This window comes from Penicillium samsonianum (assembly GCF_028829775.1).
Source record: "Penicillium samsonianum strain IBT 33392 chromosome Unknown utg000011l_segment0_segment0, whole genome shotgun sequence".
In the NCBI taxonomy this organism is placed as follows: Eukaryota; Fungi; Ascomycota; class Eurotiomycetes; order Eurotiales; family Aspergillaceae; genus Penicillium; species Penicillium samsonianum.
In genome coordinates, this window is record NW_026643269.1 from 57,627 (window position 1) to 76,278 (window position 18,652).

The 18,652-nt window shown below is 45.7% G+C and overlaps 7 protein-coding genes across 7 annotated transcripts; 5 read left to right on the top strand and 2 right to left on the bottom strand.

The window, feature by feature from the left end:
* Window positions 1–1,408: 1,408 nt before the first annotated feature.
* On the top strand, window positions 1,409–2,391 carry N7471_013933 (oxidoreductase; the record flags this gene model as incomplete). The annotated part of the gene is made up of 2 exons (XM_057286651.1): window positions 1,409–1,560; window positions 1,692–2,391. The coding sequence occupies 2 exons, from the start codon at window positions 1,409–1,411 to the stop codon at window positions 2,389–2,391; spliced, it is 852 nt and encodes a 283-aa protein (XP_057128720.1).
* Window positions 2,392–3,764: 1,373 nt separating this feature from the next.
* N7471_013934 (uncharacterized protein) lies at window positions 3,765–4,548 on the top strand (the record flags this gene model as incomplete). The annotated part of the gene is made up of 2 exons (XM_057286652.1): window positions 3,765–4,233; window positions 4,280–4,548. The coding sequence occupies 2 exons, from the start codon at window positions 3,765–3,767 to the stop codon at window positions 4,546–4,548; spliced, it is 738 nt and encodes a 245-aa protein (XP_057128721.1).
* Window positions 4,549–4,830: 282 nt separating this feature from the next.
* N7471_013935 (putative MFS transporter) lies at window positions 4,831–6,466 on the bottom strand (the record flags this gene model as incomplete). Its single annotated transcript, XM_057286653.1, has 4 exons — window positions 4,831–5,182; window positions 5,234–5,878; window positions 5,933–6,194; window positions 6,256–6,466. The coding sequence occupies 4 exons, from the start codon at window positions 6,464–6,466 to the stop codon at window positions 4,831–4,833; spliced, it is 1,470 nt and encodes a 489-aa protein (XP_057128722.1).
* Window positions 6,467–7,949: 1,483 nt separating this feature from the next.
* On the top strand, window positions 7,950–9,598 carry N7471_013936 (CRAL-TRIO domain-containing protein; the record flags this gene model as incomplete). Its single annotated transcript, XM_057286654.1, has 4 exons — window positions 7,950–8,711; window positions 8,768–8,809; window positions 8,870–8,969; window positions 9,060–9,598. 4 exons carry the CDS (start codon window positions 7,950–7,952, stop codon window positions 9,596–9,598), a joined length of 1,443 nt encoding a protein of 480 aa, XP_057128723.1.
* Window positions 9,599–10,546: 948 nt separating this feature from the next.
* N7471_013937 (uncharacterized protein) lies at window positions 10,547–10,798 on the bottom strand (the record flags this gene model as incomplete). Its single annotated transcript, XM_057286655.1, has 1 exon — window positions 10,547–10,798. One exon carries the CDS (start codon window positions 10,796–10,798, stop codon window positions 10,547–10,549), a length of 252 nt encoding a protein of 83 aa, XP_057128724.1.
* A 482-nt stretch (window positions 10,799–11,280) lies between these two features.
* On the top strand, window positions 11,281–13,668 carry N7471_013938 (uncharacterized protein; the record flags this gene model as incomplete). The annotated part of the gene is made up of 4 exons (XM_057286656.1): window positions 11,281–12,268; window positions 12,319–12,736; window positions 12,790–13,078; window positions 13,142–13,668. 4 exons carry the CDS (start codon window positions 11,281–11,283, stop codon window positions 13,544–13,546), a joined length of 2,100 nt encoding a protein of 699 aa, XP_057128725.1. The 3' UTR covers window positions 13,547–13,668.
* Window positions 13,669–16,088: 2,420 nt separating this feature from the next.
* On the top strand, window positions 16,089–18,563 carry N7471_013939 (transcription factor domain-containing protein; the record flags this gene model as incomplete). Its single annotated transcript, XM_057286657.1, has 7 exons — window positions 16,089–16,197; window positions 16,256–16,340; window positions 16,401–16,485; window positions 16,540–17,366; window positions 17,433–17,846; window positions 17,909–18,147; window positions 18,199–18,563. 7 exons carry the CDS (start codon window positions 16,089–16,091, stop codon window positions 18,561–18,563), a joined length of 2,124 nt encoding a protein of 707 aa, XP_057128726.1.
* Between the last annotated feature and the right edge of the window lie 89 nt (window positions 18,564–18,652).

Consider the following 18,652-nt stretch of genomic DNA (forward strand, 5'->3'; position numbering starts at 1 on the left):
TAAAGCTTGCTTGCGTGTTATTTTCGATGATTGACTCCACCTCATTTGCAGGTAGGCAGACTATATATATCAAGATCACTCGGCTACTCTGCAAGTATTGGTTTTGGGCCGGCCATCCGGCATACGAGGTCTAGGCCTAATCGTGATTCATCACAGTAATATTGAGTTGATCGACCGAATTCCGAATCCTCCCTATTGGGTCACCACTCGCGCTTTTATACACGCATTAGGCTACTTCACTTTGTTGGTAATCCTCCCGCATAATTATGTCGGGAAAAACCTTATGATTCAAGATCAACTTGCATAGCTAATATGACTGGAGAAGGCATCAAAACCTCGAGGCATACAAGTCAATAGCCTAGAAAGGCAAATTTCTGATTTTCTTCGTACAAAAGATACCCTTGGACAGCGTGGAGAAAGGCAAACTCTCACGTATGCGGATATCACTACTTAGTTACGAAGTAGATCTCCAATCAAATGACTAACGTGGAAAAGAGTCTACTTACCACGAACTTTTATATAGACCTACGCCGTAAAGCAAGTCAGCCCAGTGCAATTATGGCTACCGTGGAAAATATGTCATTGGGTAGAAGGCAAAAGGGTTGAGTCTAGGAATGATCTGGCCCACTCCAGCGGTTGGCCATATGATGGCCATCAAGTTTGGAGATTGCATTAGGAGAGACGGAAATCGGTACGGAAGTGAGCGTAGTCAGTTGCAAGATATTTAACTGCATTAGGAAAAGATCATAGTAAATTTCGTAGATATGCTAACAATACACCTTTCAGGAGATGTCACAAAGGATGCATGCTGTCCAGCTTGAGAAGGAAATTGGAAATCAAGTGTCATCGCTCTGCATGACTTTGGGGATTCCTATGGAATTCCGATGGATTCTCAAACAATGTGCTATTCCGTACGAACGTGTCCCTCCATTGATTTCGGGCCACTCAATGATTGATCTACGCCAAGGCCTTGACAGTGGATCTATAATATAGTTACCATGTGTGTATTAATCAGTCAAGCCGATTTCGAGAATGAATATACGAATCGGATTTGTGCGGACGATATATGAATTCTGTGACGTCTTAGAAACACGAGCGCCACAGCCGAAAAAAGCAGACTAATGTGATGGGTTACAACTTCCGTTTTTTAGTTTTGATCACACGGAATTGCGAAGTTTTGCCACCCGTTATTGTACTGTCCCAGTTGTGTCCCAATTGACCTTAACTCACGGGAAACGCTATTTTCGAGTGACTATACTATAAGAGGAGGGGAGGCTGAGTTGGAATTGCCTGTTCATATTTCCGACCGATGCCCACTTAGACAAAGGGAGGTTCTCATCTCTGATCATCCGCATTCATTCGAAAGTGAACTCTGTATATCATATAGCCAAAAGTTCAATGGCTCAGTATGGCCAACGAGCGGTCCTACGATTTCATTGTTGTCGGTGGTAAACATTTGCTCCTTATAGTCGCTATCAATCAACCGCTTACTAAGTTCATAGGCGGCCCGGCTGGATGTACACTGGCTGCGTCTCTTGCAAGCTTAGCTAAGAAGCCAACGTATTGCTCCTAGAAGCTGGTGGGCGGAATGAGGCCAAATATCTGCGGGTCGACGGAAAGCGCTGGAAGACATTTATAGAGAAGAATATGAACTGGGGATCCCATACAACCCTATAGAAGCACTGTAACAGCCGTCAACTCGATTACTCGCGCGGTAAGGGGATCGGGGGCGGATCTTCAATCAATTTTGGTCTCTACACTATCGAGACACGAGACGACTATAACCAATGGGCCGCGGAGGTCGACGACGATACTTTTGCCTGGAACGAAATGCAAGCGCGGATCAAAAGGCTGGAAACCTTTGCGGGCAAAATTGATATCCCAGAAAACCAGAAGTATGGTCATTCTGAGGCTACGGACCATAGTAGTAAAGGTGGGTTGCACGTTGGCTATACCAATGAATCGGCTTCGGATTTAGCAATGGTGCTGGATGCGTCCGAAGAAGCCGGAGTTCAGCGGAACCTTGATCATAACTCTGGTAATCCCCTTGGATTCGGACTTTGCATCAACTCCGCTTGTAATGGCAAGCGATCAACTGCGGCTGATTTGTTGACTGAAGTCTCGGATAATTTGGTCATTGTCTACGAGAGCACGAGAGCCCAGCGCAACGGATTATATTGGACAAAAAGAAGGTTTCGGGAGTCGCGGCCAATGGCAGAGAACGTGGGTTTTATCGAAGGGTTGGTTGCAGATTTTGCCTCGAAAGATGTCATCCTCTCCGCAGGGTCGCTTGAAATTCCTAAGATTTTGATGCATTCTGGCATCGGTCCAGCCGATCAACTGAGCAATTTCAACATTTCAGTTGTTCACGATCTATCAGCCGTTGGCTAAGGACTCCGTGACCACCCCTTTGCCCCACTTATTGTGATGCGCAACCCGAAAACTAACGACCGCAATGCTTTCTGACAGAAATCTGGCAGTACGACAACGTATGGACAAAATCAGATATATTGAAATCTCTAACTAAAAATGATAAAACCCGCGTTTTCAACAATCTGTGCGGATATCGATGACTAACTGTAATATGCACTTTTATTCGGTATGGTTGGTACTAGTGGTCATATGATTTTCTGGGTAAAATACCCCACACTATAGACCAGATAAATAAGTGCGAGGCTTGGTTTAGCTAAACGGGTAATCCGGCGCCCAGGTCATAGGACTATCACCGTCTACCTACCAGGGGTTAGGAAGGAGTAAGAATAGGGGAGGGGACCTTCTAGTGCCATAAAATATTTCTGTATACATATTATCATTCAAGGTTAACGGACTCCATCTGACCAGGTAACTTGTCTATCTCATCTACATCACCAACGAATTGCAGCCCCATTATAATAATTAGGATGCCTACATTCTCACCAATATCACGGAAACGCCTCATAATCCACTTCCTAGTCTCACTCCTTGCGACCGGTGACTTTCCAACGGTGTTAGCCTATGCCCGCCGGAAATGCTAGCGTTAGCTGATAAAACAATGGAGTAAATGCTGACGATACAAGTCGTGCAACAGTGGCCAGAATATCGCCGCCCAACTGGGCAGAGTCGAGAGAATTTGTAATATCTCCTTCATTTTCATCTCTATCTGCGCCCGGCCGGTAAGAGAGCTGTAGTGAGCGATCAAAGTTGGAATTAGCAACCCGAACACTCGTGTCAACATCAATTATTACGCAACTTCCAAGTTGTAGATCGGCAAGTACTAACCAAGTACTAACTAATGTTAGTACTAAATAACAATAATACGAAGAGTGGGTTGTCTGACTCCACTGCACGCGGGGGGCCTAGAAGTTCTCGGGTAAGGGTCTCACTAGGACGCTATTTTTATACCCTCACGTGTTTCCTTGGGTTTTTTTTTCGAGAAAAAGACCAAGGCATCCAATTACCTCGTTTACCAGACGGCTACTCGGTGCCTGCGGAGGTAAATTTATGAGCTGACCTGAACCCTTTGTCTCACTTTTGAGCTAGCAGAAACTGCCCCACTAATACTGGGCACACGTATGTGGGAGAGATCTTTTTTGAACTTTGTTTATTCCGGAAGATACTAACTCGGCGATGGTGAGACCCGTCGCAGTGAGACCTGCCACAGTGGTATAAAACCCAAGTTTGCCCCTGGAGTCTGGTTCTTGGGATCACAAGAGCACCTCTGACAGTATTCACAGACCCTGACATCTTCTTTCCCTTTATGCTCAGTGAGTTCAGAGACTGCCAAAATGGATATTCTCCAGGTCATCGCTCTGTTCTCTTTCTTGTTCACTGCTGTCGTGGCATTCCCCCAGCAGACTGCCGCAGGTACAACAACCGCGACTCCGGCGACGATCACCAAGGCTGCGTCGCTTAGCTGCTCGGACGGGCAGACCGCTGTCTACACGACAGATTGTACGATGGGAACTCCCATGTCGTACTGCGCTAGACCGGAGCCCCCGATCCAGTGCTCGGAGGGGTACTTCCCCTCGGTTTGGCACCCAGGTCATTGCATGGAGCAGTCGACCTGTTACCCACTTGATGCGTCCTGGATCACCACCGAGTGCTCGCATGGGGCGATTCCATGGACAACCTCGACCTTGTATGAGGGCACCTTGGCAGGAGGACAGTCGACTATCATCAGTGGTGAGTCCTTCTCCCTCTTCGTTCTCCCTGTTCAATTCGCCCCTTGCTCTCTGCCTTACCAAAGTATAGCCAGTACGTAGTAGACAATGAGGCTAACATATCTTACTTATTTCTAAAGCCGTTTCCTGCTCCTGTGCCAAAGACCAGTGGTATAGCATGACTATGCTCCCAGGAGCATCAACTGTGGACACTTTCTGCATGCCCTCAAGCTCCTGTCCAGCAGGTATGACAACCTCAGTCTCAACCAATACGTACTGCGCAACAGCGCCGGCAAGCGTTTGCTCAGATATTCCCCTGGAAACCAACTACTGCAAGTGCGAATATGCAGCGCAGACACCCGTATATCCCGACTCTGTTGGAGCGGCTCCAACTGGATGTCAAGCTTAATCCAAAAGAAAATGGTTCTTAATATAACGCGCTATTGGTCACAGCCAGTTGGCTGCCCGGATTGCCTTGACCTCGAGACCGGGAGACAAACTGACAAAGGGGGAATGTGTGGATTCCTTGGTGCCTGGCTTGTGCTTCCCCTGTTTGTCAGGACCTGATTCCTTGCTAGATGGAGCTTCTCTCTCTCTCTTCTATAGTCATCTACTAGAGATCTCTTCTCTCTTGGCCAGTATGAACCAATCCTGCCTCAGAATCAAACGTGTATATCTATCGAAGAATCTCTCAATAAAACCAGCGGAAGTTATCGCAGGCGGGCCCATCCTTGAGATATTCCGTAGGGATCTCCCTTGCTTTAATGTGAACACCCTGCAATCGGTCTCTCTTCCTATTATCCGCAATCATCCATAGCCCAAGACATAATGTCAAGATAATACCAACCCCACCAAATGACGCCGTGGTGATTAATGCAGGAAGATACTTGGGTGCGTCTTGCGTGCGAAAGATGTTCGAGCTGACAACCCCCATCAAGTTCGCCAATGGGACCGCAATACTCGTTAATACCACACGGCGCCCTTCATTGGCAGTGTTGTTATTATACCAAGTGTCGAGAAGAACTGAAGGCGCAGAGGTGCCCCTAGATAGCCTTGTAAGCTTTTATCTCGTGAGTGAAGGAAATTAAACCAACCAAGTCATCAGAAATGAAGCAAAATAGGCTACATGCAGATCATGCTGAACATCGATAGTCGCATAAATCACGAAGCCAACGAAGGTAAACAAAAATCCAAGTGCGATGAATGGGAATCTCCATCTCGTCCAGTCACTACTGAATGCCAGGATGAGGAGAACTGCAGCGCCTGAAATATTGGGGGCCACAGTGAATAGGTTGGTTTTCACGGTACTGTATCCAAGACGCTGGATTATCACTGGAAGGAATAGCTGAACAGCTTGCAAGGGAACACCTAGGCAAATTTGAATGCCTAAAATTACCCAACTAGTTCCGTGTTTAAACACTTGGAACGCATCCCGGATGTCGAGCTTTTCATTGACCACAGAAGAACTATCAATCTGCAAACGAAGGTATGCCAGTTCTTTCTCTTCGGGTGTCAGAAAACTTGCCTCTGAGGCCGATCGAGGCAGATACCACAGTGCGAATAGCGCGAAAAGAACAGTTCCTGCGCCTTCGATCAAAAAGAGATACCTCCAAGGCGCCAATGGACCCGTTTCGATGCGGAAAATCCCAAATGCCAGCAAACCGGAGAAGGCAGAGGCAATAGTTTGAGCAGCGTAGAAAATGGCGAGTCGGCGAGCTAGCTCACCCCGACGGTAGAAACTGGCTTTGAATTAGGGATGGTGCAACTTCAAAGGCTTCAAGGGATAGGCCTACGTTGTCTGGTAATAAATCACCAACGGGAAAAACGCGCTCTCTGCCATACCCAAAAACCACCTAATAGCGAAGAGACCGCTGAAGTTGAAAACAGCGACAACGAGAGTCGTACAAATACCGAAGACAAGCATCATGCAGGGTAGCACAATGTTTGGTCCATATTTCTTCCCCAAAAGACCGAGAAAAGGTGCAGTCAAAACGTAAGGGACGAAAAAGATACTAAGGAGGAGATTGTACTGATTTCCCTTCAGGGAGAGTGTGTCTGTCATTATAATTGATGTCAATGCGGCACTCTTCACTCATGAATCCTAGTGGCGGCGTACCTTCAAGTCCAGCTGTCTTAGCATTACCCAAATTGGACTTGTCCAGGCTGTTAAAGAGATACATGATGGCCAACACAGGAAGTAGCCGAAGATCAAACTTCCAGACTAATGTGCGCTCTGCTCGAGGGTCGATGTCCACACTCGCGATAGTGACTGATACATCTTGTTTTGAAGGGGGCAGGTGACTCGATTCGAAGTCCGCGGTAGACATGGTTACAAGCACGAGTGAAAGCAATGATTCCAATATAATGATGTCTAGTCTATTTAAGCGCATTGCACAGAGTACATATACCACACCACTATAGTTACATGTACATATCCATATCATGACACAAAAGATAACAAATGAATGCGTGACAACTCGGAAGTCTTGATAAGCCGTTAAGTGCGGAGACACGGGAAGTTTCGAGCCTAAAACCATTCCTTATCTAACGGTTCATGACATTCATGACACACAAATATTTGCTAGGTATTATAAGACTTGAGGGTGATGTACACAAGTTTGTAGGACATGCGAATCCGAAATGGCCAATTTCTTTTGGCAATAATCGTAAGGCACATTATTCCTTGCCACTTGCGACCGGGTTGATGTCTGAGCGCAATCTTTCAATGGATAATTTTATATTATTAATACAGATAACAATCGATATCTAAAGAGTGGAATATGTTTGGTTTTGCTAAAACCTCTTGTAAAACTCTCTTTATCCTGGAATTCTGGCGAAGAGGTGAATATCGCGTAATGAACTGATAGCCACTTCTTGGGAATATGTTCCAAGGTTAGCTTTTATCTGTTTCCCGGATTTCACAAGATAGATGATATCTTGGGCATTCTAAAATGAAGGTTGTTTATTATCTTGCCCGTCCTTCTTACCCCGGATCCATATCATTTCCCAGGCATCTGAGCAGATGTCGCCAAACAAATTAGTTTTTTCACCGAGATCTATCATGACACAACCTCGTTATCAGAGCCGTGAAGATCAATAGAAAACTAATACGGATTATTATATTGGAGTATACGGAGTACGTAGGCAAGGCAATGATCCCATTTCCCCGCCCATCGGGGAGGGGTATATGAAGATCGACATTCACCTGAATTATTGGACCAAGTTAGGACAATTTCAGGGGCTAAGGTATTATATTGTCCCGGTAGTTCACAGTATCAGTAGGCTAAAAGAGATATATTGTACACTGTACACAGTACGTCTACCAAGTATTAAGTCATAAAAGCACTTCATATTACTCGGTAGAATATCAGCCTCTGCTTTATCTTTCTTAATTCTAATTCTCCGAAAATGACGTGAGACTCTACCAAATCCCGAAATTCGTCCTTTTACCACATGTGTACGGAATTACTTCCGACCGAGGGCCCGAGGCTTTCCCCTCTTGTGGAATGTTGCTAGAGCATGGGGAACTGGTGGGCTATCGAGTGAATATCATTGCTGTGATCGACAGAACTTCACAAACGAGGGTTGAATTGGTCCCATTCCCCAGTTTCTAGGGACCGAGGCAAAGTCCGGGGTATGAGGGGTTCCATGTGGATTATCGATGATCATCTACGGGTTAGATTCACTAGACTCATGGCTTCCACAATCGATCCTTAAGACCAAGCCATAGTTCCCGATCTAACCGCTTTATTCTATCAACCTCAACTTCGACCCATTCAGTACAGGTCACGTCTGAGTCTCCTAAGAAAAATGGCTGCCGATGGTCCCAAACCCGGCTTCTTGGGCAACATCAACAAGGATCAGGAGGCCAAATTGCAAAAGCTTTGGTCCGTTCTACTCAAGGCAGGCGAAATATCCCTAAGCAACGAACCTATCAATGGCTGCGCGGACGAGCATTTCCGCCCAACTCAACCACAGAGACGGCTATCCCTCCTTGGCCGCACACAGAGCAACGTCTCCGAAAAAGCGATCCCGACCCCGAATACACCATATCACCAAAACATTATGAAATACCTTGGAGAAATAGGGGCAGGGGTGGCTGAAGCCAACGCAATCAAAAAGGCCCTCTCGGAGATCACACCCACTGAACTTCGTACGGGAGTACTTGACACTCTCAAACACGACCACCCCGATGCCGTGCTTCTGCGCTTCCTCCGCGCTCGCAAATGGGATGTCCCCAAGTCATTCGCAATGATGATGGAAGCAATCCTTTGGCGAGTCAAGGAAATGCACGTAGATCATGATGTGATGGCAAAGGGAGAGTTGTATGCACTCAGGCAGACTCAAAACAAATCCAGCACAAGTGAACAGAAAGCCGGAAATGACTTCTTGTCTCAAATGCGCATGGGAAAGAGTTACGTGCATGGTGTTGATAGGGCTGGTCGCCCGATTGTGGTGGTGAGAGTCCGCTTGCACAAGCCTGGGGCTCAGAGTGAAGAATCTTTGGAGCGATATATTGTCCATGTAATTGAATCGGTGCGACTTACATTGGCTCCTCCGGTTGAGACTGCAGTACGTATGTTGCTTGACACTGGTGAGGTGAAATAAGGTCACTGACTCCAGGTTAGGCTGTTCTATTTGATATGACAGGCTTTGGACTGTCTAATATGGTATGTCACTGTTTTCCGTCCACTCATCCTTTACATAGCTGACCCTTTTCTTTGGGGTAGGAATACCCACCCGTGAAATTTATTCTCAGGTGTTTCGAAGCTAACTATCCCGAATGTTTGGGAATTATGCTTATTCATAATGCCCCCTGGGTCTTTTCAGGTCAGTTAATCATTTTGGTCGTAGCTAAAGATACCCTGGCCTGTCTCTCTTATTTTTCGTCTCTTGGAACTAACCATTCAAATATTATAGGCATTTGGAAACTCATTCGAGGCTGGATGGATCCTGAAATTGCAGCCAAGGTTGAGTTCACAAATAGTGTCGCCGACCTCGAGAAGTTCATCCCCCGTGATCAGATAGTGGAAGAGATGGGCGGCGACGAGAAGTGGTCATATGAATACGTTGAGCCCACTTCCACCGAGAACTCAAAGATGGATGATACTACGACACGAGACGCCCTGAAAGGCGAGCGGCAAGCTATTGGTGAAGAGTTCCTAGCTGTTACATCTGGGTGGATCAGTGCGACTAAATCAAAGGACGCGAGGAAGCTCCAATCCAGCGAAAGCAAAAGAGCTTATCTAGCTGAGCGACTGCGCGTCAACCACTGGAAACTCGATCCCTATGTTCGCGCTCGTCTTCTCCTAGACCGAACAAAGGTCATTCAGGATGGTGGCAAGGTTGAATTTTATCCCAAGAAAGTTCCCATGGAGAGCGAGATTGAAACAACCAAGGCATTGGACGTGGAACATTTAGAGCGGGTTGATAATGCCACTCTGGCCACGTTGTCGTAGATATTGATAGATTCCTCGTGTCATACGTTTACGATTGAGATACATACATATTCAAACTGTTTTAAAATGACTCCCATGGCAGCGGCCCATTGGATTAAAGTGCCAAGGAGACTGAGCAATTTTCCCCTTAAGGCACAATATTTATTACTCGAAGGTCAACTTCCAGACGATTTTAACCAGTACTCAAATAGGTCCAAGTCTGTACCGTATTTGATTTGTGCGGCCATTCGACTTCCTCTCAGCTTCATGACGTCCGGAATGGACCGGCTCACGCTGAAAACCTCGTTCAAATAAAGGTATGTTTGATTAAGATTGCGGCAAATCATGACAATTTATGCTCCAATAGATCTAATAGCCAAATGAGGAAATGCAGTAACAGGATCCAAATGTGCCCATATATACCAATTCATAACAAATATAACGTATAAACACAGGGATGTATGTACGCTGTAATGCATTGAATCATTTCATGTCACTTTCTATGCGAATTCCAGCCGCAGAGACAGCCTCATGCTTCTCCGTTCTTCTCGTACGCAGAAAGGGCACGCGCGCCCTCTTCTTCACAGAGCTGAAAGGATACCTCATATGCAGGGACACTAGTAGTACCGAGTAACAAAGAAGACAGCAGGGGAAACATTTCGGACACTTTCTAGCTAAACCCCTTCAATCCCTTCGCTGGACGTGTTGCTCCCTGGGTCAGCTCCTCAATACATTCCCTGTCTAGGTGATTTCTATTTTCTGTTGATTAGGGCTCTCTGGATTGCAAGGTCAAAGTGCTTAAACATGTTCATTTTTGCTTCATTTTTACTCTGGCCGTTGTGTCATTACGTTCAACTAAGGCATATTATATCTATACTTGTTATAACATCATTGAGTTCTCAAGTGCTGCCCACCAGGGTTCTTCACATACTTTTTGGGTACTGTTCTCTTCCCGTGATGCGTCACGTACTACCGCCATATGGCAACCGCAACAAGCCCTCGGTGGCTTGGGGAGTCGTCACAGTCGCCTGTATCGTCAATTTCCTCGACGCCTTCTAGAGTTTCATGGTCATGTTTAGCCTGGCTGGTATCAAAGAGGTTCTGGAATTCAACGATGGTGAATTGAACTGCATCTTGGTTGCATACACGCTGATCTTTGCCACGATTCTCCCTGTCGGGGACCAATTGACTGACAGCGTGTTTGCGCCTCACCTTTCTCATTGAGACTTTTATGTTATTCTGGACGAATGTTGTCATCTCTTGGGCCCAAAATTAAAATGGCCTGCTCGCTGGTCGAGCCTTGGCGGGTGTTGGGGCTGCCTTGACAGCGTGTTTCTCGCTTCCTTGTACGTTTATATCGAATAGCTTTCTAACCATCTCCTGCAGTTCGCAACTAGAATTTCGTCATCAGTTACACATTCCCACCCAGCAAAGAAATCGAAATGCTGGACTAGCAATCTATAGTGTCAAAAACAAGAAATAGGACAGATATTGCCCCGCTAGGCCCTAAACAAGTACCTTGGTTTTTGTTATGGTCTAGTGGTAAAATACGCCGTATTTTCTTTCACATATACATAGTAACAATGTACGCTGTACACCCCCCCAGGGCGAGCGGGCCCCAGGGGCCCCGAGCCCGGCCCGAACCTTAGTCATCCAACTCCGAGTTCCGACCGCGGGGTGACCGAGCCCCGACAACTACCTACATGGCTAACACCTTCAACTATTTCCAAGTTTGTCTTTTGTGCCATCCCCTGATCATACCAGCTGTTCATAAAATGGCGACCCCCCGCCGTAATGGTCAATTATCATCCTGTGAGCCATGCCGTACCTCAAAGCTGCGGTGCGATCATACAAGTCCCATTTGTGGACGCTGTGAGCGCCGCGGTCTTCATTGTACATATCACCCGGCACCATTGACGCAGCCCCTCACCGGGATACGCCCCCAAAAAAGACGCCGCGTTGTGTGCGAATCGGATCCTCCTAGTAATATCAGTCGACTCCACAATGAGAACGATGTCTGGACTCGGAAGAAGGCATCAGTCTCAGCCCCGGGGTTTCTGGGCCAAACTAGTTACTCCGATGCGTTTACAGATACGAGAAATGGACCACTTGTCGGAGTTCCATACCTCACAGGCCATGATAACTTTCCCGTTGACCAAAAGCAGATCAATCTCGGAGCTCGGGTCTTGGCGCTTCTGGAGAACCTCCCATTTTATAGAGATGTGGTCACCGCTCGATTCGAGATATGGAAGGGATGGAGTCTTGGTTGGCCAGTCACAAACATGATTTTCACCGTCGCTGAGAAGATGTGGAGCTCCCTAGAAACTGAGGGCATGAACACAAATCAACGAGCTTTCTTCCTATCTAAGAGAATGTTTGAGACACATAGCCGGGCGTTTGAAGTGCACCCTGCAATGACTTGGGAAGACTTCCAGTCTGCTGCGGCCGGGAGATGGGAGCTGATTGGGCTTCTCTTTACCCTGACAGGCCTAGCCACGGACTGGGTCCCTCACAATGACCGCATCTTTATGCGTCAGGATACAATGGATGCGAAGAGTCTGGCTATAACTGCGACCGCTGTGGGGGATATATGTCTTCAGTTCTGCGATAGCACTGGAATTGTGAATGATATTGTCGGCTGGCTGCTATTGCATCAGGTCACGCTTTTGGCAATAGTTTATGGTGAAAGTGGTCTGTTATCCCGTTCTTTGCCTACCGACTTTGTCTAACGGTGTTCCTAGACTTTCGGCCGTGGAGAAAGTTGGGAGAGTTATCAACAACGTTGTTTGCGCTCGGGCTTCATCAAGATTCTAGCACAAAGGCTCCATTCTTCCTTTCTGAGATGCGAAAAAGAACTATGGTCGCGGCGTATTCAATTGACAAAGTGCTTGCCACTTTCCTAGGTCGGCCGCCGCTCATCAGCTGGCGCTACTGTGATATTCAAATGCCACTTGACTTGAGCGTTGAGGAAATATTCGCCGATTCACTCGTTCGTGATGCGGCAATCGCTCGACTGGATGAGAAGAGTGGGTGGAATCTAGAGTCAAGCTTGACGAAGGGCACGTGGCCTCGAATTGCCTTGATCACTAGCGTTCTCCGTGAGAAGGTCTTGGAACTTTCACTGAGTTGGCAACTCGAGAATCTCAGCCAAAGGGTCGAGTACGCTGACAATTCAACTTCCTGCCAAATCCAGGGTATGGCTGACGTTTTAGGGAGCTTTCACGCGAATCCCGCCAATTACGACAGGGACTGCCAGAATTCCTCCATTGGAAACCTGATATCGAGGGGTCTGTTGTTTCCAGAGTAGAATATGATCTCCTTTTCGAGGTTCATATAGAGTTTCTCTACAACGATTTCTTGCTCTACCGGACCCTCGGAAAACGCACCCAGACACAGCCCGAGGCAATTATTGGCATCGCTCGAGAGATGCTCAAATCATTGGTCACTATGATTTCTGAGAAGACTCGCTCTAGACAGCCCATCAAAGATATTGGGTCTAATGTAAGTTGAGCATACGTACTTTGACTGTGGCAAAAAGCTGGAATGCTGAAATCTCTTAACAAGGTATGCTTACCAGGTCTACCTGCTGCGGGTGTTCTCAGTGCAGAATTACTGCGTCGATCCCGATCGACGGTGACAAGCTCTTTTCCCGAGTTTCCTCGTTCCGAGATCATTCAAAATTTGACCCTTTTCGCGGCATATCTGGACACCATCATTAAGCCCCATGATTCTAACTACCGTGTCGCACAGCAGGGTCAAAAGGCAATCCGCCATGTCTTGGACCAAGTCCTATCCGTCGAAGGCCTCTCCTATGTCATAGAAGACACTGGAACGAGTGACAAATTCACTGATGATGAGAACTTGCTTGACGGTGTGAATTTCGACGATCAGGACTTATTTCTTGGTTGGCTTGATGGTAATATGGAACACATGTCCGACTCTTGGCTAGCATGGGTCAATTTTACCTGAATATGTCAAGCCTGTACAATTAGGCATCCACATCGGCATTTCAACAAGTAATGGTGTTCATGGGATAGCTGTACGATTTCGATGTACATCGTAGATAGTCTGCTGGGCGGCGTTCCAACAAGACCTCGGGAACCTCAAGGCCAGGATGCCGGGCGCCCGTGCCCAGGTGCTATGATATATTAGGTAAGCAAGTTAACTGGGAGTTGTTACACACACAGCAGCTTTTGTTAGCCGCACAGCAAATTATGTAATATCCGCATCACATAATCATTTTTACCCAAGATCGTTACCATACATTACCACAGCAACTGCATTACTTACTACTATAGCAACTACATTCTATCTACTACTACTATAAAGAACTCGCTCTCTGCCAGTTAATCTTCCTTCATTTCATATCTATTGTCCTTCATCCAATCATGGAGCCACCAACTGAGCAAGTCTTCGAGACTAAAGAGCAGCTACTTACTTCTATCCAACAGCATGCCCTTGCTTATAGCTATACTATAACTACCGTCTTATCAAGTAGAGATAGAAATATCACTCTTGGTTGCGATAGAGGTGGTTACTATCACGATCAGATTAATGCCCCAGATAGGGCGAAGCGCCGGAAAACTAGTACAAAACGAATTGGCTGTCCTTTTCGTCTCTATACGAAGAAGCTTAGGAATGATTAGTGGGAAATCTAGGTTAGAAACCCTATTTATAACCATGAAGCTAATGATAATATGATTGGTCATCCTATAGCACGACGTCGATAGTTTACCGAAGATCAAAACCAAACTATCTAGTATCTTTCTAATGTCGGATCAAAGCCATAGCAAATCCTTGGTGTAATACGAAAAGATCCTAAGATCTTAATTAAACTAAGAGATATCTACAATATTCGAATAGAATTAAGACGAAAGAAACTCGGGAATTCTACACCGCTTAAATTTCTAAGAGAGACACTTTAAAATGATGGTTAGAGATATACATTTAAGCAGGATACTAAAGGCCATATCCTTTTCTTTATATTTGCTCACCCTAAATCAATTATATATACTAATCAATATAATAGGGTCTTTTTATTAGACTGCACCTATAAGACGAATCGATATAAGATGCCTCTTTTATATATTATTAGTCTCTCACCATCGAATTCATCCTATAGTATTACTTTCTGCTTTATACAAAATGAGTAGGAAGAAAGCTATAAATAGACTCTATAGACCTTTTTTTCATAGCTTGACCCCTTACCCTTCCCCCCCGTCCTTTATACTAATAGAGACCTTGCTTTAGTAGGCGTAATAAAGTCTATTTATCTAAAAAGCCCATATTTTCTATATATTTAGTATATTAATAAGAATGTGCTTACAAAGACAAAGCAATATTTCTCTTTAAATGAGGAATTTGAGGCCTTTATACAATCTTGGAAAGAGCTTATTAATTTATCTACTATAGTTAAATATAACGATCAACTAGCTAAGTTTAAGACTAAATTTAGTCTTACTCCGGCTGCTCTTCGATATATGAAACAAACTTGGCTAACCTATAAAGAGATGTTTATTAGGGCTTGGATAGGGCAATACCTTCATCTTAGTAATTAGGCAACCTCACGAGTGGAAGGCTCTTATATAATTTTAAAAAAGCATATAGGGGTATCAATAGGTGATATACTCTTTATTTTTAAACGAATTAATAATGCCTTAGAAGCTTAGCACTATACCCTTTCATCTGATCTTACAGAAGATCAGATTAAAACGCCAAATTTCTACTCCCACTTTCTCTATTCGAATATTATAAAGAGAATATCACGATATTCACTTCGCTAGATCTATAAGTAAGCTTCTATAGCTAAGAGAGCTACTCCCGAAGCCCCTTTAGCTAACTATACTAATATATTCACTAGGACAATAGGCCTTCTATATGCCCACCGAATCGCTAGTTTAATATCAACATATCAGCCAATTCCACTAAGCGATATCCATCAATTTTAGAGGCTTGGCCTTAGTAATGAGTTATCGGAGTATCTGCAAATACTAGATCCTCTATTACCACTACCACTAATAAGATTAAACCAAGACAACATATCAGATCGAAACAACAAGACATCAGACCAAAGGATCATAAAGAAGAAAGCGCCATCAAAGTGTTCAAATTGTGGAGAAATTGGCCATACAATTCGTTCCTATACGGTATAATAGATATGAAATGAAGGAAGATTAACTGGCAGAGAGCGAGTTCTTTATAGTAGTAGTAGATAGAATGTAGTTGCTATAGTAGTAAGTAATGCAGTTGCTGTGGTAATGTATGGTAACGATCTTGGGTAAAAATGATTATGTGATGCGGATATTACATAATTTGCTGTGCGGCTAACAAAAGCTGCTGTGTGTGTAACAACTCCCAAGTTAACTCCGGAGCTTACCTAAGATCCTCTATCACGTGATATAATACGCTTCGAGTCACAATGGTCTCCTGTACATAATCTCATAGTCTCTCGGATAGAATCCCGAACTTTCTATGCTCCTTCGTTTCCGAAGTCCCTATTTCGATTGCCATGATGGACCACTCAACGTCTGAGTCCCACCCGAGAACAAAACGCCGGAAAATCGCCGTTGCCTGTGACGATTGTCGAGCAAGAAAAGTTCGATGTGATGGGATACAACCGTGTAACTATGTCCTTGCAATGGGTGCGTACGGAATGCGACCCGTGCTGACTCAATGAAGTGTGTGGGCCATGCAGCAAGAGGACCGACCAGGGGCTCCAATGTGTCTATACAGGGGAGTTAGAGAAAAAGCGAGCAAGGCAAACGTGAGCGCTATCAATTCGATGGCTAAATCAACCCCCATTTGCTAATCTCTGTTCCGGTAGTTATATATCCAGGCTAGAATCTCGGATCCAACAGCTTGAAAGCCCACAAAGCTCAGCGAAGGGTCATGAATCAGAATGCACACCGGTTGGTGTATCACAATGCTTTGGTTCCACTATCTAACAGATCTTTTTATGGAAGACAAATCTGCTATCCCCGACGCCTGCAAATATCCAGCCTGAAACGCCTGCAAACTACACACGAAGCACCCACAGCCAGGGTGACACATCCACACCCACAGGTCAGCGAGACGGGGTGAACGCGATGATGGGTGCTGTAGAGGAAGAACGCCCCAGTCAAGGCTTTTTTGGAAGCTCTAGCGCAGCAGGATTCATGCGTCAAATAAGAACAGCAGTCGACAAGAGAGTCGCATCACCCCACCGAAGATCTTCGGTTCCCTATCTAGCTGTTCCTTCAAGCCTGATGCCAACGCGGAGCGAAATACATCACTCTTCGATAGCAAACTATGTGCTTCCCCCGCGAAAAATGGCAGACAGCCTCATGGAGGTTTACTGGGAATGTGTTTTCCCGTTATACCCGTTTCTCGTTCCCGCTGAAATGAAAACCGAGTATACGAAGATATGGACCGGTGATAGCCTGAAGTATGATGAAAACATGTTTTGTTGTACTCTGAACGTCATCTTTGCCTTGGCAAGTCAGTTGGCCGATTTTGTCCCGCCAAAAGAGCGAGAAGCGTCGGCAGATGCGTTCTTCTCCCGCGCGAAAGGCCTGTTTCAATTCAACCTCTGGGATACTGGATCAGCATGTTTGATTCAATGCTTACTTCTCATGGCCCAGTATCTGCAAAGTACCGATTCTGCACATCAATGCTGGATTGTCACCGGACTCGCGATCCGGAACGCTCAAAGTTTGGGACTCCATCTTCCCCAAAACATTGCCCGCCTTCAGAGTTTCCAAGAGCAACAGCTGGCGCGCAAACTATGGCACGGTTGTATTTTAATGGATCGGTATGTTCAACGCTACCCCCTGACGGGCTAATGTCTGGCATGGTTCTTATTTCAATACTCTCAAAGGGTCATATCTATGACATTTGGTCGCCCTGCGATGATCTCAAAGGCTTCTAGTGGGGCGGTTCCCCTGCCAGCCGCCGTTGACGATGAATATATCCCATCTGGGTCTAGCAAAGAGGCCTCCCAGCCTCCTGGTCAGCCTTCAATGATGGCATTCTACGCTAAGTCATTAGAACTTTACGAGATCATGAACGATGTGCTTCTTAGCCTTTACAAACCAATCTCGGACGATAATGCCGAAGATATCCATAACTTCTATTTCGATAATGTTGCAAGCGAGGGAGAGCGGACTATCTTTGAGCTCGACCGCTCCCTCACTCGATGGACACGAGGTCTTCTCCCACACTTGCGTTGGGATTCCTCAACGGTATCCACAAATCCTATATTTTACCGGCAAAGCATTGTCTTGCGTGCGAGGTTAGTGATTTATACCAGTGTGTCCGAGGTATCTGCATTAACTAACAAATTTGTTCCTATAGATTTCTACACGTGCGGATGCTTTTGTTTCGGCCAACTCTCTCTAAATACTGCGCTGTTCGAGATAATGCGACAACAGACCCATTGGTCTCGACGAACGACTCCTTCCCCCATCGTGTTGCGCTACAGTGCTCTATCATATGTGTCAAAGCTGCCCAAGAGTCTATCGAACTAATCTACAATAATGTCCCTGCTGATGGGACCGGTGGCCCTTTGCCAGCTTGGTGGTATAATATCCTTTGTTCGTATAGACTTTCCGCGGTGTTCTACTTTGAGATTCTAACTTATCCAGACGTTTATACCTCTGCAACTGTCTTAATTGCTGGCCGTCTGTGCTCTACGATCCTTGCCGAGGTCACAGAAAGCTCTATCGTGCAGTCTTGGAACTATGCACTGGAGGTTCTTCGAAAATATCAAAGTTATAGCACATCCGCTCGTCGCTGTGTGGCTGCCCTCGAAATCCTTTATCAACAAGTTGCCTCTGAAGGTCTGCTGCCGACCAACCACGTGCCGAGTCATGAGATAGGGGCGAACGCAAACGCAGTGAATGATATGTCCTTCGGCGAAGGAATGAATGCGGCGATCTTGGATAGCTTTGAGTTTCCAGATTTCCAAGATATGTCCTGGTTGAATAGTGTTCCGAGCAACCTTTTCTAGAAACCTAAAGCCTTTGGTTTACCAATCTTTACAGTCAATTCACACAAGATTCGGGAATACACTCAATTGCCATCTATCTAAGACAATGT